Source organism: Lytechinus variegatus, chromosome 1 (genome assembly GCF_018143015.1).
Source record: "Lytechinus variegatus isolate NC3 chromosome 1, Lvar_3.0, whole genome shotgun sequence".
Classification (NCBI taxonomy): domain Eukaryota; kingdom Metazoa; phylum Echinodermata; class Echinoidea; order Temnopleuroida; family Toxopneustidae; genus Lytechinus; species Lytechinus variegatus.
In genome coordinates, this window is record NC_054740.1 from 72,092,141 (window position 1) to 72,117,963 (window position 25,823).

Genomic DNA, 25,823 nt, shown 5'->3' on the forward strand with positions numbered 1-25,823 from the left:
GATTTATGCTGCTCCGTTTTATTTCAAAGTAACAAATTTCCTTTATAATGAAGTTATATATTGAAGGTTGACAGAAATTTCAATAAAGTGCAATCATTTGGATGCGAAATCAAGAGTAATTATCTCTTTTGTATTGTCTTACAGAATATACAGCTGCCAAACATTTATTGCGATCAGGGGCGAGCCAGGGTGTTGTTATAGGAAGGGGGGGGGGGGGGGGGGGAAGGTGGGTGGAGAGCTAGAAGACGTAAAGGTGTGATATTAGGCCTACAGTTCTTCCTCTTTGTCCTTGATTATTTGAAAATAATAACACTCCTAGGGCCTGTTGCGTAAAACTTTTTACCTGAGAAAACTCTGATAAAAACTGAAAACTAAGGTTAGTCTGATTTCTGCCATTGACTTTAACACAGGGAAAAATTCTGGTAAAAACAACCTGAGTTTTCTCAGGTTAAAAGTTTTCTTTATGTTGATATCAAATACTTGAGAGCCCCACCAATACATGTCCATTCATTCTGTTATCAGTATGACACAATGTTTGCTCTGACGACAAATGCTCCATGCTTTATTTCATCCAAGATATAGAGTTACTGTTCGGGTTGTAATAGGGTTTTATCTTGGGTTTAGGAGAGGGTATATGGTCTTAAATCCAGGGTTGAAGTTGATCATTCCATTAGTGTGTTGAAATTTCAGTGGAGCAATAGTCACAAGAGCAAATGTCTTGGAACCATTTTCACTATAGCGGAGATACATCTGAAAATTTAAGTCTTCCGGCCCTTTTCAGAGACTACTTTTATAAATTGATGTGATAATTATGGCATGCTGCTTTCCTATGCATTTTGTTGTTAGAGGGATTGATTCACATATTTTCCCCAAACGTTAGAGAGCATGAGTGGGGAACTTCTGCATGTATATAAATTAATCATTACGATATGTTCGTCACAAATAATGCTAGCTTGATGCGTGAACCAAGATTTATCAACCTGAGAAAGGATGATTTTAAGGACTAGCTGTTTACAGAAATTTATGAAATGAATACCTGGCTATTATAGTGCAGAGGGCTGTCTGTAGTGCACGGGTGAGGCTCGAGCTGATTTTTTTTCCCAGACCTGAAAATGGAATATGACTTTAAAATGATTAGAACAGGCTCTCTAAAAAATCAGATGTAACAAGTCAAAGCACGAAGTTGATGTGATATTTTCTGTACATCGACTGGCTATTTATTTAAGTGTCAGTAGGCCTAGTATCTTGAAAATTTTTTCCCACTACCTTTTTCTTTATTTTTCTTCCTCTCATTCCATTTCTTCATCTCGCTTCTTATTTTTTTCGCTTTCTTTTTTATGCTGCCGGGGGGGGGGGGGTGCCTAGATCATGATGGACCCTTACCCAGCTGTATTGTACATGGGTTGCGAAACAGGGAGAGGATGATGCCCCATGCACCCCACATACTTACTAAACAAATATAAAAATCACCAAGGCATCCAATTTAACATGGTCAGCCCCCCCCCAGCTCAACAGGGGGGGGGGGCACTTTTTTTTCAAAATCGTGTACAAAAACTATAAAATTACCATATGATTGTGATTTTTTGCTTGGTCAGCCCCTCCCCCCACTTTTATCTTGGCACCCCCCCCCCCTTTGAAAACCGTTCAGTGGCCTCTACGACATACTGCCCCTGCTGTATGATATTTGATTGATTGTAAGATTTTATCGACCCTGAGCCCTCACTGGGTATGAGAGTACGAACATATACAATTCATGAATACAAAAACGTAATGGATGATATATTCATGTACAACCTTTACATGTGTCTTATGGTACAAGACCCCCCCCCAAAAAAAAAGAACACCCACACTAACACAAAGAGACGTCTTTATAACAATGCCTTTGAAAGTTAATTTCGTGAATGAGCATGCACTCTTCCTAATCTATAGTCTTTGTCAGCTGCTACGGTGACGTGTAGTGAGTATGGGGATTACGAATCGCACGAGTGAGGACTCTCTTCATCGTTACAGTCTTTAGAACAACGCTGTTATCGTGACAAGTGATTCGCACTCCAATTTTACCGTCAGAAGATCTCAAATTAGACCAGTCCAATGGGAAAGAGAGACACGAGAGTTGTAAGATAATTTATATATTTTTTCATTTTCTAGTATTTGTCTTGATGCTAGTGCGTTTTTGCACCCGTCTAGACCAACTAAATGAAGCACAATTTTCAGCTTTCTCAATATCTCGCACTCGCAGCCATCGGAGCGTCCCTGCACGTCCCAGACAGAGCCATAGCCATAGGCCCTAGCGGCAGCGCGGCCGGGCCGCCGGCGAGCGAATATACGTAGCCTGGACTTGTGGACTCAATCCATGATATTTTAAAAAATGTTTTGACGTAGGCCTACGGTATACTTCTTCATCATGGAGCCTTTCACTGTCTGAATCTGTGAAGTTCCTGGTCCTGATCCTCAAGTGGATATTGATGACCAATAAGAACGTTAGCGATCGAGAGAGCTCAATATTTTTAGTAGGGATAACACACAAAAATCTAAAGAAGATAATATCCTTTCAAAAACCATTCTGTCTTACAGAGCTTTATGAGAGCTTTATTTTAAAACAAACCTCAAGTAAAATGACCAATGTATTGCAAAGTTATGGCCGATTTAAGTTATCCGGAAAAGGGCAAAAATCTGCCGGAAATCATCAAAATTGCCCTAAAAGGCAAAAAAACGGCTTTTTGGGCAATTTCAAGGATCTGTTATATCACAAATATGAATATATAATATCTAAAAACACTTGTCCATAGCTACAGCACTTGTGTTCTAGGGAATCTGCTCAAATGGGATCATCAGAGTAAGTCGCCGCCATATTACAGTCTCCGGAACGGGACCAATTATTCAAAATCACTCATCCGCAACGTAAGAAAACACTTCGAAATATGCAAATTAGACCTAATTAATATGCATAAATGCAATAACTCAAGTTATATTAGGTTTCATGCCATGAAACTTGGCATGATGTCTTCTTGCACTAAAACCTTTCATTTTGACCACATTTTATTAATCTATCATCAAGAATATGCAAATTAGCTCATTAATTATTCAAATTAGACATTTTATGCACATAAAATATTACATAATTCATGAAATGTTCAATGACAACCAAAGCGCCATCACATGGTTTGTCTTGTTCACATGGATTAAATATAGAAGGTAAACTGTAACATTTGAACACTTCTATTTTTACCTATACAGTGTTGAACATGTTTGCTTTTGTTTTGCAGATGGGCTTGTCCATTAATTGGCACGGAGTCACTACCAAGGGGATCAGATCGAGAAAGTGGAACTTGAAACCAACAATGAACTGACGACCTGATGGGAAAAAGATGAGGCCATTCAAGGCATATTCATAAATTTCCTGATAAGTTTTGAAGGTCTGGTAGTTGAACACATTGGACATACAATTTAAAACTAGCGGCATATGTCTATCTTATCTCATGTACACTGAGATTTGTTTCAAGCATCAAAATAATATTCCAGATATATGCTATTTTATGTTCAGACTTTTACTAAGACTATGCCCAGTATATATTTGCAGACCTGTATATTTGTACAAACTGTAATGTAATTGTAAACTTAGTTCACAAGGTGGAATGTTGCATTAGATTGAAAGACATTCATACCAAAACTTTAAAAGCGAGTCTGTTGGTATGACAAGTAATATTGCAAATGCCAAGCTTGTTATTATTATTATTGTGTACATAAAAATGAAAAGAGAATGAAATAACATATATTTGTAGTAGATCAACTCAAATCTTTCCAAAATGGAAAGTAAAGTGGTATGACTTTGGACACAATAGAAAACAAGTATTATTTCATTTAATAATAGCGCTTCATACATTGGTATCTAGGCACTATAAATGTAACTATTATTATCATTATTAAATGAAACATTTTTTCTGTTGTGTCCAAAGTCACCCCAGTTTACGGTACATTTGTACACATACCTCTTCGCCTGCCACATCTCCAGATAATCATCCTCCAATTCTTTTTCCAGAAGATATTTGTACAAGTCCTTAGCATTGTCACACATGTACATAAAGGTGTGAAATGTACATGTATATCATTTGTCCAAATAAAGTTCATTTGATCCATCAAGTCTCCACTTCAATGTCCATTAGTACTGTTAAGTAAATTTTCTCAAAAATCTGCCACGATATGTGACAAGATGTTAACCACCTTCTGGAATAAAGTTGTCTCTTTATAATCTCTTGTGTAGAATGCAGTTTCAAGAAAGGGCTATATTCCCTTTTCTGTTCTATGATTATAAATGTTTACATAATCTCCAGACAATTATCCTCCCATTCCTTTTCCAGAGGATATGTGTACAGGTCCTCATCACTGTCGTACATAAGGGTGTAGAAAGTATACCCTTTGTCCAAATATTCCTGATCACTTGATTCCATCAATTCTTCAATGTCCTGCTGAGTACTTTTTCTCAAAACTCTGCCATGGTATGTGACGAGACGTTTGCCACCTTCTGGAAGAAACTTGTGTTTAATTCTCTTGTGTAAAATGGCAGTCTCAGGAAAAGGTTCCTTTCGTTTTCTTCCTTTCACTTTTGATAGCAATTTTTCTCGTAAGGATTTCCTTTCTTCTTGAAGAGTATCACTATCAGAGAATATAACAGATCTACCAGATTCTGACTGACTGATGGGAGCTAAATTAACAACTCTTATTATCTCCTTTAGGTTGTTACTTAGGTCAGATGAGCTCAGGGGTTTACCAGCCTTTGATTTAAAAAACAAAGCACCTTTTACCAATCCTTTGTTCACAGATTTGTAGTAGTCGATCTGTGCCAACAGAGCCTCTCTTTGATCAGACGGAGCCTTCATAGACATCATGGACTCCACATCAGCACTTGAAGTACAAGGACCATCACACAACTTATTTACCATCTCAGTTGCTCGGACGGTTGCTGCAACCAATTTTCTTTTCTTTTCCTCTTTAGCTTGTTGCTGTCTGTCCATAATCTCTTGCCTTTCCTTCTTCATTTCCTTCACCTTGTCCTGGTAACTCTTCAAAACAATTCTTTTATTCTTGGTGGCAGCTTTGATCAGTTTGGATTTTTCTTCCTCAGAACACTTATCAAGATATTCCATGGATTTGTTTTGGGACCACAGCAATATGCCTTGCATCGCAAGCACTGTCAAGTTTGGTCTTGATCTTTTGAGGTAATCCAACCCAGCAAACATTCTCTCAGCTGCTATGTTGTCTCTTGGGCATGTCTCAGTTTCCTCATGAACTCTATTATCCACATTATGGTGTTTGCCTCCAGGTAAGTGATCTTCAAGCTGTCGTTTGATACACACAAAGATGTTGTGTAAGATGATGATGATTGACTGCTTTGCGTAGAAGTCTACTTCTTCGTTCACTTCACTGTACAAACCTTTGTGTACTTCATTCTCTTTCGGTGGATATTCAGGAAACAATACTGCACTATCATTCAAGAGATCAGTAGGGTCTTCCATTTGCTCATACACAAAGTCATGAAGCCTAGTGTAGTATCTGTCAGTATCCATTACATGACCTCTGCTCTCAATCATATGCATGAGTGGAGTCGAAAGATGAACACATAGGATGCCCATTGCCCTAATGCCTCCGAGAATGATGTTGTCTTCAAGATCCCACATGACAGACTTTATCAGAGTATTGCTTTGTTTTCTGGCAGGCAAAGTGTTGCAAACATCCTTGAAATGGTTGTTGACGTAATGATAATAAGTGGCAGCTGAATTTTCAAATGGAACATTAAACCTATTACCCCTGTAAGCTCTCAGATAATTCTGCTTGGTGAAGGCTTTGAACTCCTGGGGACAACCTGCCTGTGGATGTGCATCTGGTCCAAATGCTTCACAAACAGTTCTAACTGCCAGCATTGCTGCAGATTCTGACTTTTTATTCCATGGGATGTGCGACTCTCGTCCCAGCTTCCTTCCAGCAGATTCAACAGTTTCCCATGCTTGTAGTGCTGCTGTAGCATACTCTTGGAAATTCAGCACCAGATGTTTTCCGCAATACAAATCATTGACGCTTGCCATTTTTTCCTTTACTTGGGTAGACAGTTCCTCCCAATTATCAATGACAGATGGCAGAAATTTCTGTCGCCACTCCTCCAACAGCCTTATGAACTTCTTATTTACAATGCACCGATCAGTCATGGTGTTCTTAACTTTTGCAAGTAGTAGTTCTGCCCTTTTTTCAGTTTCAGCACTGATGACTTCCAGAGACAGAAGTTCTCTCATGGCTGACACAGCTTCATTCAGGAGTGTATCGGCATCTTCTGTTAAGACTTCAGTGAGGCTAAGTCCATTAAGTACCGTATTCTGTGGCTGTTAACATTGTGACATACGACTGATGTTTTTTAGTTGTGCCATCTGTTTGCAGAGTAACAGGACATGAACTCTTCTCTACAGCATCCTTTGCTACATGTTTAGCAAGAAGGGCTTGTTCATATGTCATATAACGGATGCATGATGCTTTTGGAAGTCTTCCACAATTTAGGCCTGTAAGCCTCTTCAGAACCAGACGTATGATGTCAGATATGTGTCGTGGACTGATTCCCTTCGCCAATAATTCATAACACACAGTTCTGATGTCAGATGAAAACGCTCCGTTTTCGTAACACGATATCTCTTTGTCACCCATTATTTCGTCTAACTGACTTCGCAGTGTATCATTTTGCCTCTCAATTTCCCTCAGCTGTTCCTTCAATTGTACATTCTCTGCATCCATTTTGTTCTCAATCTCCGTTCGCTTCTTTGTGTTGTACCTCACTTGTTCTGTTCTGTTCTTTTTCAGCCTCATAAGCTCATCAACTTCATTATTAAGCTTTATGATCTCATCTTGCAGCTCAGACACATGTCCCTTTTCTCTGTCAAGTTGCTTCTCTTTAGTTGCTAAGCGACGAACAACATTGCTTCTGGAAAGCGAACAAATTTCTTTCTCTAACTGCTTACACAGTTCGTCAGCCTTCTTCAACTTGATCTGGTATTTGGAACATTCCTTTTGGTGGCTCTTCATCATTTCCATTACAACTCCTTCTGCCTTATTGACTTTTGCTGCATTCTCTTCATTCAATTGTTCTGCTTTGTTTCTTTCACTTGTCACTTCAAGCAACTGCCTTTTTTTCTTTTTTCTCCCTTTTTTCTCCCTTTTTTCAGTCTCCAAAAGTTCATGAAGAACAGCAAGTGTATCCCCATGCTTTCTTAACATGTAAGGAGACGAAACTTCATGACATGCGTTCAAAGTGTCATCCCCACTGTTGCTGTGAGTCACAAGGGGAGGCTCATTTTCATTGGTAGGGTCATCTTCCAGTTGCTCTTCTTTGGTGGGTTTTTTGGTTGGATAGCTGTAGGGAGTTCTTAAAAATTCCTCCAGCAATTCTCTGCTTGAATCCCTACTTAAAGTTTTTTTCTTTTCAGCTACGCTTTTCCAGCTGCTTTGGACAGTTCCCATTGATGGCACGTGTACTTCATCAGCTTTCTCTGGAAACAACCCACACCACCACTTATCAAGAACAGTCTTCCAAGGAATGGAATTTTGTCTGCGATAGTGAAATAGCTCCGCAATGATCCCATTTGTGATCTCTCCATGTAAAGCACTGCATCCTTCTGTTAGCCAAATGGGCATAATTCCCAACTGTTGACATGATGAACCAATAACATCCTTAGGCCCCAAAAATTCTGTAAATTCTTCACAAAGGGATGCTAAATTATTTGCAGTGATTGCTTTCAGAGCAGTGCGTTTTACTTTATACAGGATTCCAGGTAATGTGCATTTAGGTTCTTTGATACCCATGTTCTTCAAAATGGGAATAAAGTCCTTCCGATAGCTCAATCTGTCACTGTCATCAACGGTTTTTCGAATGATTTCAATGAGTCCATATGTTGGCCTTGGGTCTTTCCACCAGTGATCTGTGATTTAAAAAGAAAGAAATTATAAAAAAATAAATTGTACTTAATTGAACAAGGGAAAAAATAAACACAACATATAGAACAGGAATATGGGGGGGGGGGGCCTAAAAAAATGACATTCATTATGACTATGTTCTTCACTCAATTTTTAATTGAACAAAATTACTTAATTGATTAATACTTTGCTTACTTTGATATTAAAAGGTATTGATGTACTTGCGAGCTTTAATAGTAATCTATTGAAGGAAAATATATTTTCAAGAAAATTAAATCAAACTAAGAAATAAGCGAAGAACAGAATTATATTGTGTATAATATCACAGACTAGACCTAGAAACATTAAACTTGGGGGTGGGGGTACTGCCATAAAAAAGGTAGAAAACTGTACACAATACTTATTAAAAGCATTTAAAAAGGTTGTTGTTCATGATTGTGTAAGCCTGCAAAGTTATTTTTGTGACTGGGCACTGAATGTCATACAAGGAAAAGGATTTTAAAATTGCCAAAATAAAGGGGAAAAGGTGTTATACAAATCATTATAAAATTATACTCATCAAATGAATTCAGAGAATGAGGGATAATTGAGGGATAATTATTTGTTTAGGATATGTTTTGGAAGTCAAATTTGCATCCTATTGTAATGGCATGTAACCCCCCCACACTGCTTTTGGCAGCAAATGATGGAAAGGCAACATAAGAGCTTTGCAGTGTGCACAATTAATACAACAAAATTAAGTATCTATGACAATAAAGAAGCAATGTCAGATTTCAAATTTAAATCTTGTTTTTTTTTAATTTCCGGGTATCAAAAAAGGCTTTCACCACTATCGAATTGACAAAGAAAGCGTAGAAAAGCTCATTACATGAAAAGCTTTAATTTTCAGAGGGAGGTAATCGAATTGCCGGCATTCGTACTGCGCATGCGCAGTAAAAAATAAAATTGGTCGGGGAACGTGGACGACGATACATTGGCTGTGTAATTCTACGCGCGCTCCCCCCTGGAAAATCATGGCAAAAAAAATCACGACAAGTCTGAAACAGGTCGATTATTTTCACATTTCAAGTCACTTTCACACCATTTCACGATAAAAATCAATCAAAATAGGTACTGAAAATATATAATCGACACAAATCTACTCACCAGGACATGTCCTTTCGTGTACAAGAGAGTGAATTTCTTCGGCGGTCCATCCAGTGTGGTGGAGTATTCGTTCGTATGCCGCGGCAGAAGCCATCGTGACAGCTGAGAACGTCGTACCGCGTATCGAGCAGTGTTTGGATGAAAAATTAATTTGCACTGTTCAAAGTCATTTTCGCGGGTGTTACACTCAGGTTCAGCAAAAAACTTTTACATGACTGAAAAATATAGGTTCCAACCGTCAAGAAGCTATATTCTAACTTCCAAAATACGTTTCGATTGTGGAGATATGACGGATCTACGCTACGCGGTGAAATCGGCCATAACTCGACTCAAACTTGGTTTCCAAGGAAGTAGAACCCAGGGTCATATTCAGAAAGGTCAACATGTCCTTATATGGAATTTTCATGAACATATTTGGAGTGTAACATGAAAGGAACGTCGATTTTCTGGAGGGATGTTTTTAGTTTTTTCAGTGCGCATTGGAAAAGACGCCGAGTCATACGCCCAGCGTCTCAGTCAGGTATGTGCACTGGCAGTCTGTTAGAGTAAAATATTGATTTAAAATGCTCATTCTTCGTGAAAAAGAGTGAAAATTGAGACAGAGTACATTGACAGATACAAGAAACTGGAGGTGAAGTAATCAATTGAAAATGATTATTTAAAAAAACACAGGAATGTTTTTAAAAGGTACAATAATTATGTTTGCACATGCATTGATGAATTTAAGCGTCTCAAGCAGACTCTTAGCGCACACTCTGTGCGATGCCTATTTTTAGTACATTTTGGAGTTGAGTCCCACCACTTTGCAATTGACTGGAGGGACTATAGTAATTATTCCTTTCACGATAGTATCCCACAGTTTATTTTTGAATGTCTCAGGGGTCTTGGAGCAAATAACATCAGGAGGAAGAAGGTTCCAAGCCCGGATGGTTTTCGGGAAGAATGAATGACGGTAGATGTCGGTGTTGCATCTGATGTTGGAGAGGGAGAGTCTATGGTGACCCTTTAGGGCCCTCCTTGGTTGAGTAATGTACTCAGGTCTGGGTATAGCGACTCGGTCATGGATGGACTTGTAGAGCAACGTCTGTCTGGATACAAACCGTCTGTGTTGAAGCGGCTGCCAATCCAATTCTCTCTTTAGGTCAGATACATGCACATCCATGCCATATTTGCCTGTGACAAACCTCGCTCCTCTGTTTTGGACAGCCTCCAATTTGTTGATGTGTTTAGATAAGAATGGATCCCATATGCTACAGGCATATTCCAGATGTGGTCTAACTAGGCAGGTAAAAGCTGCTTCCCTGATTTTCTTAGTAGAAAAGCCAGATAGATTACGACGAATCATTCCAAGCATACAGTTCGCTTTTGTTGCTACTTTGTCCACTTGACTCTCCCATGACATGGTTTGAGTAAGTTCTATTCCGAGGTAAGGATGCTGTTTGACCTCTTGCAGAGTAGTACCATTTATCGTGTACGCTTGGGGGATCAGATTCCGTCTCTTCTTTGCAATTCGTAGTATATAGCATTTGGACACATTGAATTCCATTTGCCACCTGTCTGCCCAGTTGGAAAGCCTGTCAAGATCAGACTGGAGGATTTCTGAGTCAATTCTGGAATTGATTGTCCGGTAGAGGATGCAGTCGTCCGCAAATAACCTCAAATTCGAAGATATGTTTGACGAGATGTTGTTGATATAGATGAGGAAGAGTAACGGGCCGAGAACGGACCCTTGCGGCACGCCTGATAATACCTTTGCCGAGTCCGAGCTCTCCCCATCAACTACTACCCTCTGTGTTCTAGTTGTCAGCCAGATCTCAATCCAACGTAAGAGTTGGCCATGGATGCCACACTTTCGTAGTTGAAGGAGAAGCCTTTGATGAGGTACCTTATCAAAGGCTTTGCTGAAGTCTAGTATCAAAACATCTTGCTGTGATCCTTGGTCCAGTGACCGTGACAAGTCTTCAATGGTCAGGACAAGTTGACTCTCACAGCTTCGGCCTTTCCGAAATCCATGTTGATTTACATTCAGGAAGTTGTTACTTTCAAGGTGCTTGATGATGTGCTTGTAGATGAGATGTTCCATTATCTTACAGGATTGAGAAGTAAGGGAAACCAGGCGATAGTTTTCTCCCATATATGCCCCCATATTGATTATAAGTTAAGAGACAAATCATAAAAGATGGATTTCCCTAGATAGGAAATCCATCTTTGTCTTTGAAGATAGAAATTTAGAATTAGAAATCACGTAAGTTTGTGATTTTAAGTTATTTTTAAACCTTCATTCGCCCACTCATTCAATGAACAAGGTTATAATATATTATAACCTTGTTCTCAGTTATATCTCCATGTGTGGCAAAATTAGGGTGGCAATGTTTGGCTTATTTTCTCTTTTTCTTTGGGGCAAGTCATGTTTGATTTTTTGACACTGTCAGGTTCCATTACACCTATTATTCATACACCTTGGCTCTTATTGAAATTTGATTCTTTAAATCATTTTTTCTTAATTAGAAATAGGGATCAAAAAATGAAAATTTTCTTGCCATATTACTTTCCACCAATAGAGGGCGTACACAAAAATATGCCAAAAATTCAAGTTTTTGAGCGCTCTGGTGAATACAAAAATTATGCCTAAGTTACTAATGAGAAATCAATTGCAACTGTTTGGAAATTAGTAATTTTGGTCACAAAAGTGATATTTTAATGATTTTTTGAAGTGTGTGCTCTGTACAAAATTGGCATACCATTGGCCTACCTGTAGATTCCCTACAGGCAGGGTGGTAGCAGTGAACAAGTGCATTCGCCAAACGTTAATGCGTATGAAGGTCAAACAATTTTTGATAAAATTAAAAAGGTGATAAATTGAATGTTAGTTACTTATCAATACTATTACAAGTGTATACCAGACTGATCTCGTGTCTTCCCTCGATCCATTTGTCAACAAAGCAAATACAATAGGTCTGACCCTTGAACCGCTTCGTTATGATGTACCATTCTTCGATTAGCGATGATACAAAATGCTGTTTTGAAGAGTAATTTATAGTTCTAGATAAAAATTATTATTTAACAAATAGGCTCAGGGTGCTACATAACTTTTTAGAAGCACTTGCCCAGTCGGGCAAGTACCGTAAGTAACGGTGTATTAACCGCACCTTTTTCTCGGCGGGGTAGAAGCAAAAGTCGGGGGTGCGGTTTATACACGGTGACGGGTCTGAGCCAGCCCGCCGTAACCCCTCCCGTACATGTACGATGTCTGCCAGTTCACAACACATCGAGTGGCCGGGCGTAGCCGCCCAGGCAATGTCGTTTAGAGGGGTATGAGCCGCGGGTAATGGGAAGCGATTATTGCAATATTATTCCATAACAAACGCACCCACCTTCATGACACTAATTTTGACTTTATTCTCGATCCAAAGTAGTGAAGTTCCCTGGCTAATTTAAAAGAGACGCCAAGCATACTCGGTAATATTTTGTCACCGCTGAGCGAGAGTTGAGTGAGCTTAGATTATAGATTGCGTTGTAATGTGGTTATAGTGCGACTTAAGCTGGCGCTATTCAAAGTCTCGTTTCGCGCCAGCTTGTTTTTTTTTCCTTCCTGTTTGCTTTTCATAAGATACCATGTAAACCACGCACGAGAGAGACGGCACAAAGCCGTAAAAAACAACTGGAAAAAATGCTAATTTCTTTGTTTCTTGAACCTTCCTATAATCCCGTATCCAAAATTCATGCTAAGACATCAAATTTCTGAAAGTGATTGTGAGATTGTGATGCAAGAAATGTGAATGTTTCTTCCTCCTACGCTGGGAAAGACACAGATCATAATTTGATAAGATGTACTGGCATGACTTGTACTGTATCGTAGTTTGCAATATAATGGCAGTGCTACATGTATGTGTGTACACTGTGACTGTGAGGTGAGCGAGTGTGTAAGTTGCCAATATTGTCGGGACCGTTCTTTCTTTCTGACATTTGTAGATGAATTGATCAAGAACAGCATACCGGTATTTCTGCATACCGGTAATCTCTTTGGATACTTTGAACTCTTAAAAACTTAGATTTTGTTTCTTCGTACCTCAAATATGCATGTAAATGTGAGAAGATTTTTTTTTTTTTTTTTTTTAGTCCGAAGTTGGGGGTGCGGTTAATACACGGGTGCGGTTAATACACCGTTACTTACGGTAAATTTTTAAATAGTTTGAATATATAGCCTACTTGTCAAAAAATCTATTTCACTTGCCCGAAAAATCATTGAAATTTACCTCTCCAAAAGAAAGTTTTGCGGTTTTATAAACCGTTGTCCTTGTTCTCTCTTTTGACATGAACTTATCTACTGTGTTATTGCATTTCTTTTTCAAAAGTGATTTTATCTTGCCTGCCATGACCAAAATTAGGGTCAATATATCATATCGACCCTAATTGTTGTCGTTCTACTTTGAGATTTATGCTTGCCCAATTTGGGCAAGTACTTTTGGTCTTTACTTCATAACACTTGCCCCAGGCAATCGGGCAAGTGCCTATGTAGCACCCTTAGGTTATATTACAACTGATATGCCAAAATTGGACTGATTTTATAGTAACTACAGTGTATACAAAATAGACACTTTTTATTTTCCGAAATTGTCATCAACTTATCAAAGTAGAAATTCTCTGCTTTCCAGCAATGCCAATTTCTAAAAGCTTTTATGTGTTCTTGACAATTTCAGTAATGTACATGTATCATATTATGACATACTCCACTACCCAGAACCTCTCTCTCTCTCTGTTTTGATCCTTCGCTCTTTGGAGATTAGCGATAAATCGCAGTCAATAGTATAGATAGATGAGATGATCATGCACTGAGATGGAATCTACATGTAGCTCATTAGTTAGCATGTGAAGAGTACAGGCGATGGGCATGAATTTTATATGAAGATTCATCTTCAGGATGGAATCGTTAATGAGGAAGGGAAGGGTCATACGGCAAAAGAATGGTGGTGTTGAGTAGAATAATTCTTGGAGAGGGTTGAAGAGCATCTCATAAAAGTTTGCTCACTTTGGCATGCTTGTTTGCACTGTGAGCTGTTATCTAGAACCCTTAAAGGAGAATGAAACCTTTGGAACAAGATAGATTGTGTAAAAACAGAAAAATCAAAGAAACAGATCAGCAAAAGTTTGAGAAATATCAGACAAATAACGAGAAAGTTTTGAGCATTTTAATATTGCGATCACTTTATATTGCCTCTTTTATCCCATCCATTAGTACATCATGTGTTCTTTCTAAAGGAGGGCATGTAAAGAATACATCATGGATAAAGAGTTTGTATCACCATGAGAAAAAGCAAAAAGAGAAATTTTGAGGGTATTTTATAGTCCATCAAAGGGAAAGTGTTCACATGTGACATCACACATCCTTGTCGCATTGCCAATGGGAGGATCACCATAGCATTAATTGCAATATTCAAATGCTCAGAACTTTCTCATTATATGTCTGATTTTTCTCAAACTTTCTTTGTTCTTACATGTATTCTTTGATTTTTCTGTTTCGACACAAGCCTACTTGTTCCAAAGGTTTCATTTCCCTTTAATGTGGGAACAATATGAATTTCCAGTATTAAGCATTTACATGTATGACCAATGAAAAGAAATCTACATCTGAATTGAAAAGTAAATTGTTTAAAGCATGGTACATGTGTATGATGATTTCGTTAATTCATAAGAATCAATTTTCTCATTAATATCAACAGGCATTTGTAAACCCAATAGCGGCAGCTAGAGCAGCAGGGCCAAGACCTCAAGCTGGACCATCCATCTCGGAGTATTTGAGTCGCCCAAGACCTACTTGGTAATATTCTTTCCGGTGTTTTTTTTTTTTCTTTGTACAGTAATAATCACACATAACATATTCTATTACAGATAGATATAAATAGAAATAAACATTCTAAGGCAGGATATAAACATTACAGAGGAAAATCAAATTTTTTTTCCCAAGAGGTGAATCAAAATGACCAGGATAACGCTTCCAATCAGGGGAGTGTTGTACTATTTTTTTATGGCTTCAGTAAGTGAATTCTACTCTGTGTCCAAATAAATCAGACTGAATAAACTTGAATGTGGAATTTTTTTTTATATTATTATCTGCCAAAAAGCTAGTACTGTAGCAGATTCAAACATACAAAGAACTGATTGATTAAATTCACAGCTAATTGTAATAATTTACCCAACAAAATGTCAACTTGAAATTTACATAGTTGCAGCCTTTGCAGGGATGTCAGTAAAAAAGAACCAGTAATGACTTTCTTGTTTCTTTCAAACTTTCACCATTCTGTTTGTCTTATTTTTCTCCTCATGTACGATAAATAATTTTATGACCAAGTTTGGATTCCCTTTTAAAGGAGAATGAAACCATTGGAACAAGATACATTGTAGCTTGAGTGAAAACAGAAAAATCAAAGAAACAGATCAACGAAAGTTTGAGAAAAATCAGACAAATAATGAGAAAGTTATGAGCATTTGAATATTGCGATCACTAATGCTATGGAGATAGCAAATTAGCAATGCGACAAAGACGTGTGATGTCAATTGTGAACAACTCTCCCCATTACTTAAGTATATATTTCACTAGAATTGCCTCTTTTATCACATCTATCCATAGATCATGTGTTCTGTCTACATGAGGGCATGTAATACATATTTTTTAAGAATACATCATGGATAAAGAGTTTGTATCATCATAAGAAAAAGCAAAAAGAGACATTTTGAGGGTATTTTATAGTCCACCAAAGGGAAAGTTGTTCATCAGTGACATCACACAGCCTTGTCGCATTGCCAATGTGAGGATCTCCATAGCATTAGTGATTGCAATATTCAAATGCTCATAACTTTCTCACTATTTGTCCGATTTTTCTAAAACTTCCTTTATTCTTATTCTTTGATTTTTCTGTTTCTACACAAGCCTATTTGTTCCAAAGGTTTCATTCCCCTTTAAGATACTGCCAGTTTTATTCAAGGAAGTATTAAATTCAAACTAAATATCCTAAATTTTGAATTGTTTTAACTACACAGGGAAGAATGGCAGGAAGAGCAGAAGAAAAGAGAAGCCAAATCAAGCAGTCTGGCCTTCTGGGAAGACAAGATGAATGAGGTAAGTATTGTACCTGTTATGGCCTTCTGGGAGATAAAGGATATACATGAGAACTTCATTGTTGCCAAATACTGAAAAATTACCAGTGTAAGAATATATTTCCATTATCTAGAGGCTACATATTAAAACTCTGCCTAAAGTTGCTCACTCACAAATAATCAATGTGGGATTGCTGAAAGGAAGGCACTGATATAGAATGAAGTTTGAAATGCGTGAATGTGTGAGAGTGCATTTCTAATTTATTCTTACAAGGGAAGTCCACCCCAGCAGTGAGTTGGTTTGAATACAAAGAGAAAAGTTAAACCAACTTAATTTCATCAAAATTAGATGTAAATTGTTAAGAAATTTATGATATAAAGTGTCAATTAACTTTAAAAACCTATTTTGGCTGGTAAACAAATAAGTAAACTTTTTATTCAAATCATATTTTTCTCTGGGCGGACTTGCCATTTTCATAGATCATGTTTTCATTAGATCTCTTTTGGACATGGTGTGATGAGAGGCTCATTACTATGCATGCAAGTGAAGGATTTTTCTTAAACATATATTAAGTAATCTACATAATTTCAAACTAGTTTTTTGTCTCACCTGCGAAGCAGAGTGAGACTATAGGCGCCGCTTTTCCAACGGCGGCGGCGGCGGCGGCGGCGTCAACATCAAATCTTAACCTGAGGTTAAGTTTTTGAAATGACGTCATAACTTAGAAAGTATATGGACCTAGTTAATAAAACTTGGCCATAACGTTATTCAAGTATTACTGAACATCCTATTAGAGTTTCATGTCACATGACCAAGGTCAAAGGTCATTTAGGGTCAATGAACTTAGACCATGTTGGAGGGATCAACATCGAAATCTTAACCTGAGGTTAAGTTTTTGAAATGTCATCATAACTTAGAAAATATATGGACCTAGTTCATGAAACTTGGACATAAGGTTAATCAAGTATAGCTGAACATCCTGCATGAGTTTCACGTCACATGTCCAAGGTCAAAGGTCATTTAGGGTCAATGAACTTTGGCCGAATTGCGGATATCTGTTGAATTCCCATCATAACTTTGAAAGTTTATAGATCTGATTCATGAAACTTGGACATAATAGTAATCAAGCATCACTGAACATTTTGTGCAAGTTTCAGGTCTCATGATTAAGGTCAAAGGTCATTTAGGGTCGATGAACTTTGGCCGAATTGGGGTATCTGTTGAATTACCATCATAACTTTGAAAGTTTATTGGTCTAGTTCATTAAACTTGGATATTATAGTAATCAAGTATCTCTGAACATCCTGTGCGCATTTCAGGTCACATGACCAAGGTCAAAGGTCAATGAACTTTGGCCGAACTGGGTGTATCTGTTGAATTACCATCATAACTTTGAAAGTTTATGGATCTGATTCATGAAACTTGTACATAAGAGTAATCAAGTATCACTGAACATCCTGTGCGAGTTTCAGGTCACATGATCAAGGTCACAGGTCATGTAAGGTCAATGAACTTTGGCCATGTTGGGGTTTTTTGTTGAATAACCATCATATCTCTGTAAGTTTATTGGTCTAGTTCATAAAAAGTGGACATAAGAGTAACCATGTATCACTGAACATCTTGTGCGAGTTAGAGTAGTATTCAAAGTCAGCACTGCTGCTATATTGAACCGCGTGGTGCAGGTGAGACGGCCAGAGGCATTCCACTTGTTAAATAATGATTTAACTTTGTCATTTCAGAAATTCAGAGAAGACTTGAAGAAGAATAGAGAGAAGCAGCTTGGATCATCGAGCACAAAGAAAAAGGTAAAAAAAAATGCATTTATTAATCTTTCTAGCATGTTGAACCCCAACCCAGGGAGCTCCCGCCCGCTGCGCGGCCGGGAGTGCAGGGGCTTACCATGTATTTGACCATACTCACAGGACTAACATGATGTATGGTCTAAATATTTCTCCAAATGAATTGTGAAAACAGAAATTATGCACTTACCACGATTATATGGATGAAGGTCTAACGAGTGGCAGTTTTCCTGACATCTGGGCACAGACTGAACTTCAAAAAACGAAAAGTTCTCTCCTACCCCAGTCTCGATCGCAGCTGGCGGGAGCTCCCTGGGTTAGTTGAACCCATGAATTGGATATGTAGATCCTGTTTCACAATTTCAGTTTCAAAGTTTTGGTCCCTGTTTTCCCAGCATTTTGTCATTATACCGTGTGAGTAAAACTAAACTTGCCACCTCAAAAATCCCAAATTTAAGGAATAAATATGTGATGAACACACAAATATGACCTGAAAGAGTATTTTCTCCCAAATATTTTGATACCATATGTATGTGGTATATATTAACACTCGAATGATCAAGGGGTATTCTTTGCAGTGATGTAAATTTTGACTTGCGCCAAAGTAAGGCATGACTGCAATGAATGAATCCAGAGGCCAATTATGTCATAATCCTACAAGCATTGCATTGAAATCCAGTTCAAAAGACTTTTTCAGTAATTTACATTATAATTATTGAATAAACACTTTTCAGTAGTAAATCCAGCTTAATTTCATTGAAACTGAAAAATTTGATAAAAATTGGGGCTTGTATCTAGTAATTTCTTCCGTTATTTTTCAATTTTGAGTCATTTTTTCTTGAAGATGTGTTGTAAACATTGTGTGTGGGAATGATTGTGAATAGAAGGGCAATTGATTAAAAAATCTTTTGAAATGAAAACAAAAGCACAAAGCTAAAAGTAAGATTTTATTACTTTGTTTTATCTACCAAAATGCAAAATCAGGTAAAGTTTTTCTCTGATTTTTCACTTTGCATCAAAAACAGAGAATACATTTTTTGTTCCTTTTCTTTTTAATATAGGAAAAGAAATCAACAAAAAAGAAGAAGAAGAAACGAGAGAGGGTGAGTGAAAAGTTATGAGACTTAATTGCATAATAAGACATTACCCGAATACCAATGATAAAGTGTGTACATGTAAAAGTTTGTGCCAGCAATGATGTTGTCATGGGATAACCTAAGACATGTGCATGTCAAAACAAGTAGTAAGGGTGAATATGATAATAATGATAATCACAATAACTTTAAGAATCCATATATTCATGTTTGAAATAGAAATCCGAAATAGAAAATTTAAAATGTATTTTTATCAATTGATCATGGGCTTGGCAGCTACTGACCAGCGCCAGATTGATGTTGCTATATCCCTTAAATCATTTAACCCCAAACAGGGTAGCAGGAACTCCCATTTTTTAACATCTTTTGGTCTGACGCGGCTGGGGCTTGAACTCACGACTTCCCAGTTGTGAGGCGAACGCATTACCAACTGAGCCAACACACTGGTGTCAGTATATTGTAAATTAGCATACTCAAAGGCCCATGCATTATAATCAATAACCTCTTTCTAAATGAAAGATAGAGCAAAGAGAGGTTCTTTTATTAAAGGACAAGTCCACCCTAACAATAACTTGATTTGAATAAAAAGAGAAAAATTCAACAAGCATAACACTGAAAATTTCATCAAAATCGGATGTAAAATGAGATAGTTATGGAATTTTAAATTTTCGCTTATTTTCAACAAAATAGTTATATGAACGAGCCAGTTATATCCAAATGAGAGAGTTGATGACATCACTCACTCACTCTTTCTTTTTTATTTTATTATATGAAATATTGTTATTTTCTCGTCATTGTCATGTGAAATGAAGTTTCATTCCTCCCTGAACGCGTGGAATTCCATTATTTTAACATTTTGTGCTTCAGGTATTAAAGGAGGTCCTAATTGTCGAATTCGTAAAAATTGAAATATTGTATAATTCAAACAATAAAAAACAAAAAATTGTGAGTGAGTGACATCATCGACTCTCTCATTTGGATGTAACTGGCTCGTTCATATAACTATTTTGTTGAAAATAAGCGAAACTTTGAAATGTCAAAACTTTCTTATTAGTGCTGTAGCTCGGATTGTTTACCGGGCTGAATCCTGCCGAGTTGGCAATGACCGGCTCGGAAATTTACGGACCGGGTTTCACTTTGAATCCCTCGAACTCGGTAAATAAACCCGGATTGTTTGATAATATTTGAGGTGTCATTTGTCACCGCAATAAAAGTTGTGAAACTATTTTTAACAAGCAATCCATCCACCTAGTGTGATGGTCGAGGGGACAGGTCAAAGGCCAACCATCCCTACCTTATTTTCATTTTTTCCCTATCAAGATGGGACCTCCTGAGTCATGGCCTTGTGTGAGGGATGGAGATGATATCCTATAGCTAGCCGGCTTACGGCGCACATGCACACAGTACCTGCCATGTGATATCATCTGACTGGTCATGTGATTGGCTGAGAGTAATGGTTTCACTGGGTGAGAATGTCCAATTTGTTTACAAGTAAAGGCCAGTTGGTCCATTAGGCATGGTCATAACTCAAGAAGTTTTCCTTTTGATATTATGACTGTGATGACATGCAGAATATTTCTCTCTTTTTGGTAAAATAATTTGTCCGGTTTATTGAGAAATCTTTTATACCATTTTTTTCTGCTAACCATAAAAGCCCTCCCTCCCCCCAAAAAACCCTGTTGTGTTGACATTTTCCACAAAGTCGGTGATCCGAAATAATAGCTCAGCTGGGTGCAAAACATTTAATTCCCATTTAAAGGATACATCAAAGAGGGTGGACGATACGGACAGGACGAGAATAGGAGGGTGCCATTACAGGGAGAGAGAGAGAGGGGGGGGGGGGTACGTGTACAAGAGCAAAACAAAAACAAAAACAAAAAACGTGTGAGATGCATAAATGGATGATATGGGGGTAGGATGATATTGGACCGATTGTCAAAGTTTAATATGAAATAAAAATGTATTTTGATTCATTTTTTTATTAAAAATATTATTACCGGTAGCTGACGGCTAGAAGAAGACAGATAAAAATAAATCATACACAAAAAATAGTTTGAGTAAAATATTCTATTGCTTCAAAGCAAATATGAAGAATGAAATACGCTCAGAAATTAACTCTTTCTGCCACCTCCACCCCTCCGAAAAAAATCTGCCCTATGATAGACAGAAACAATCTCTGCGAGAGCCTGTTTGAAAATTGGGTCACCAGAATGATAACACAATAAACAATGTGGTTTGTAATCTGCCTCTTGATTTCACACACACACACACACACACAAAAAAAAATCATTTCAGAGCACATGTTTTGTAGTAAATCACTAGCGGTGCACAGACTGTGCTGTTGACCGCTGCACTGGTGATAAGCTTGTGAGGGTTGCTAGTTGGCCTTGTATCGTCTCCATCCCCTAGCCTCTCTACATTACTACTGGATGATATAAACAGTGAATTACTTGGGGGGTTTGTATGTCTTACGAGAACAAGGTCAGAAGGTGATGTGTCGGTCACAGATAAGAGTCAAGTAGGTCAAAACATTGTACTTTTGCATGGACATAAATCAATTTTAACCGGACCGGGTTACCGGGCCTCTCCGGGTCCGAGCTATGATTCTGATAAGATTTACGAGCCGGGTTCGGACCGAGTTGAAGGAACCGAGCTACAGCACTATTTCTTATTTTACATCCGATTTTGATGAAATTTTCAGCATTGTGCTTGTCTGATTTTTCTCTATTGATTCAAATAAAAAATTTCTGAGGTGGACTTGACCTTTAAATAAAATATCACCTTATTCTAATCATTCATAGGCCAAGAATATCTTTATTCATAACAATTTATTATCTGTCACAATAGCAAGCCATCATGAAATAACTTATACATGTCCAAAAACAATTGCCAAAGTTGCTTACAAGGCTAGTGCGATCACAGGTGCCACGCCTTAATAGCATTTCACTCTTTATAGCAATCTACAGTGCATCCCAGAAAAAAGGAAACCAGGATTCCCATATCATTTTTCTTCAAATGCAAATTTATTATGATAGTTCATTTACATCATCATACATTTCAATTATTCCTCTACATTTTGCTACCTTACATATGTGACAAACACTTCATGCATTAAAGAGCAAGACAAGCTTGAAATTTTAATGTCCAAATCAGGTTGCACAGAAAAAACTGAACAAGATTGATTCATGATAGGACCATGTTTACTCGATTGACTCATTAACATTTTTTTGTATTCTTTGTAAAGTTTTTCTCACTGATCCCTGAAATGAGAGTCGATACATATACTTACGTGAGTTTCTGTGCAAATCGTTTCTGATAGGCCTCAATATTTATTGTTTGTAACCTGCTATACGGGAATGATTTGCTAAGCTATTTGTCTCAAATTCATAGTAAAAACGTGTTTGATAATTATGAAACTTATCTCTGAAAATCGGTTTCCTTTTTGATGGGACGCACTGTATAACATGTACCTGCTATTTTAAACACAAATCCCATTGATTGTTTTGCAGCAGGCAATAAAGTTTATTTTTACTACTGTTACCACTGGTTTTTCAAAGTAGGTCAATAAAATGTTAAAAACGTCATTGCTCATATGTCTCATATCAGATATTAATTACAGGTATGATGTAGTTACTACTGTAGAAAAATTAAGTGAAAAAAGCTAAAATATATGAAATTCTGTAACTTTCTTGTTATGCATGTACATCGAATTTTTAAATGTAAATCTTATTGTCTACACATCCTAAAATGCTTTTTGTCTGTTTATTAAAGTCAATGTGTCGTTGGGCAGGACTTCTTGATAGAACATTGCAGGATTCTGGATAAGGCCTTTTGATTAGAATTACCATCAAATAGGCAATAAAAAGGAGAGAACATATATATGTAACAATTTACCCGGCTCCTGTTCATATACCGGTAGTACTTCACCCAAACGAGCCTACATCTTCAAATTTCAGCAACTTGTACAATTGGTTTAAAAAGTCAGCATGGTGCAGAAATAAAGCTGTTCCTGAATTGAACTTAGCAATTTTTTATACTCATTTACCATTCAAACTTCATGATTCTTATTTAGTTATTCTTTGATCTCCCCCCTCATCTCAACTGCATATCTTGCCAAAAATTCTTCATGTTTCAAGTCTCCATCCTCGTCTTCATCATCTTATGAATCTTCTGATAGTAGTGATTCGGAGTCTGAAGGAGAAAAGGTATGTCCTTTATTATTTTCCTTGAATGATTTTATACAATTGAGTATATAAGAATGGCCAAAGTCAATGATAGTTTATTTCAAGTGAAAAAAATAACGCTATGATTTTGTGGATGTGAGTCGTTCTTATATTCATATACTCAATTTCGAAAGATTTATGGTAGTTTTTGATATTTGGTCATGCTGGTCATCAAATTCAACATGGAGAAATATAAAATGTTGACCAGAGTAGCCTTGAAAAAAATATACATTAAAAAAATATTATGGCTACTGTATTGAAACGTGTTTTAAATGCAGGCAAGTCTGTCAAGACTATTTTGCTTTGAATTGGGTAGTCTGATATATCTGGGGCCCGTTGCAGAGAGTTGCAATCAAACGCAACTCTAAAAATCATGCGCAACTTGATTTTCAACCAATCAACAGCGCGCATTTTGCACTTATTACTTATAACAATCTTATTGCACAGCAAACATTGCTACAAAGTTCAATGTCAATGTATGTGAATTTCTATTGCTATATCCTTTTTGTGAATTTAGCACAAACTACTTATAACAATCTTATTGCACAGCAAACATTGCTACAAAGTTCAATGTCAATGTATGTGAATTTCTATTGCTATATCCTTTTAGTGATGTAACTTTGACATTGACCTCAGTTTTATCAATTTATCTCCACACCTCCTATACCTTACACAAATCCCAATATCCTGGTGCTTCTGATTTCCATGGCAACCAACAGAGGAAGAAGCGAAAGAAAAGCAAAGAGAAAAAGAGTAGAAAGCGAAGATATAGCAGCGATGACAGTAGTGATGAAGACAGAATATCATCGGTGAGTATCACTTTTGTCATACATGTATACAAGACGAAAAAGTTTTAGATTTGAATTTAAAGCTAAAAACATAGTTGCAGTGATAAATGATTGCATAAGAAAGTCTTGGAAATCAAGGCTTATTGTCAGAATATCATTATAGATTTAAGTCTGATTCATTTTCATAAACCTAACTGTGTGAACTCATGAAATATAAGCATGAAATTATCATGCTGAAGATTAACAACAATATACAAAGTACAAAATAAATAAATAGTTATTGGGCAACATCAGTTTCTTCATTAACATACTGACAAGGAAGTGCATATAACTTTTTTTTGAAATTCAAATATCCATAGCTTTCTTATTGTGCATCCGATTTTGATGAAATTTTCATGGCTATGCTTGTTTGATTTCTCTCTTGTTTGTTCAAATCATCTTTTTGCTTTGGTTGACTTTACCTTTTGAAACAGCACCTAAACATGGCACAAGCATTCTTTGACTTTAAAATAAACATAGTTTGTTTACCTCTATGTTTTATGCAACCTGTTGTGCAGTGCTCCTGGTTTCTTGTACAGTGGTGCTAGAAAGTTGATGAACCCCACCAGAAAATGAGCATATTTAAAAAAGTTCAAATTCTGCCATTGTTTCCATATTTAATTGTGAAGTTTCATAATGCCTTGGACTTGAGGGTCAATGCTTTTGCTTTGGTCTTGCGGCTTGATGCCTTGACTACAACACTGATATATGTACACTTGTTTGATAATTTTCTTTTTAAAGATTTATATTTGATAACTGTGCTTGACTATGATGAGTGTATCTTTTGTTTTCACAGAAATCAAGAGAGAGGAAGAAGTCCAAACACAAGAAGCACCGAAAGTCGAAGAAAAGGAAAGAAAAAAGATCGTATCCGTCGGACTGAATTTCTTTATCACGTTGTGTGGTACTGCCTTTATTTGTGAATACAGTATGTTATTACCCTGCCAAAATATTTTGATACAAATGAAATGGCATGAAGAGGTACTTCTAGACAATTATATATATATATACAAGTGTTAAAGAGATGAAGGGTACCAAAGTGTGACGTCACAAAAACAAATTTTGCAATTACCCGTAATTGTTTTGTACATGTATACTCCCGAGTATGTTGGAAAACATCCAAATCCCAAATTGGTAGGAATAGGTTCAAAATGGCACCAAGATTACACCAAGTGAATACCGAATAGGCTCTACTGAAGTAGATGTATTATTGGCCTTGTTATAACCATTTAGATCCAGGCCAATATAACATTGACTTTAGGACGTAATCACTTTGGTAATCGATTCTTGGAATCTTTATTAATAGCAGGTCACTGAAGAATGTTTACAGTGTCCATGCAGGAAAACTAAATATTTTGTGTGTAATGAATAGTCTCCATGTGATTGGCTTTGAGGGAGATACCATATACCATGTGAGTTCCCCAAAAACTTTTGACACCTCACAAATCCCCATTTCAAGGAAAAAATATGACATGGGGCCCGTAACGCAAAGCTTAGCAATGATCGTAGAACATTTTTCTAAGATTGCTTGCATTGACTATAATGTACAATCAATCATGAAAATCAAGTCTACGATTTATCGCTAACCTTTGTGTTATGGGACCCAGAACGCATAATCTTTACATGTGGTTAGAAAGAGTATCTTCTCCCAAATAATTTGATAACATATTTATGTGATATGTCTTCAC

General features: G+C 37.1%; 3 protein-coding genes and 1 long non-coding RNA gene across 4 annotated transcripts; 2 read left to right on the forward strand and 2 right to left on the reverse strand.

The window, feature by feature from the left end:
- The first annotated feature begins 1,977 nt into the window (after positions 1 to 1,977).
- Positions 1,978 to 25,553, forward strand: LOC121422066 (protein FAM133-like). Its single transcript, XM_041616876.1, has 8 exons — positions 1,978 to 2,115; positions 14,817 to 14,914; positions 16,135 to 16,213; positions 17,932 to 17,997; positions 19,053 to 19,094; positions 23,222 to 23,290; positions 24,028 to 24,117; positions 24,932 to 25,553. The coding sequence occupies exons 1-8, from the start codon at positions 2,092 to 2,094 to the stop codon at positions 25,016 to 25,018; spliced, it is 555 nt and encodes a 184-aa protein (XP_041472810.1). The 5' UTR covers positions 1,978 to 2,091; the 3' UTR covers positions 25,019 to 25,553.
- LOC121422073 lies at positions 2,512 to 4,138 on the forward strand. The gene is made up of 2 exons (XR_005971074.1): positions 2,512 to 2,901; positions 3,267 to 4,138. It is a non-coding gene; the product is annotated as an uncharacterized LOC121422073 (long non-coding RNA).
- LOC121422035 lies at positions 2,897 to 6,284 on the reverse strand. Its single transcript, XM_041616843.1, has 2 exons — positions 3,990 to 6,284; positions 2,897 to 3,354 (listed from the first exon to the last, which is right to left on the reverse strand). The coding sequence occupies exon 1, from the start codon at positions 6,282 to 6,284 to the stop codon at positions 4,317 to 4,319; it is 1,968 nt and encodes a 655-aa protein (XP_041472777.1). The 3' UTR covers positions 2,897 to 3,354; positions 3,990 to 4,316.
- Positions 6,352 to 9,870, reverse strand: LOC121422046. The gene is made up of 2 exons (XM_041616854.1): positions 9,097 to 9,870; positions 6,352 to 7,955 (listed from the first exon to the last, which is right to left on the reverse strand). Exons 1-2 carry the CDS (start codon positions 9,188 to 9,190, stop codon positions 6,352 to 6,354), a joined length of 1,698 nt encoding a protein of 565 aa, XP_041472788.1. The 5' UTR covers positions 9,191 to 9,870.
- Positions 25,554 to 25,823: the final 270 nt, after the last annotated feature.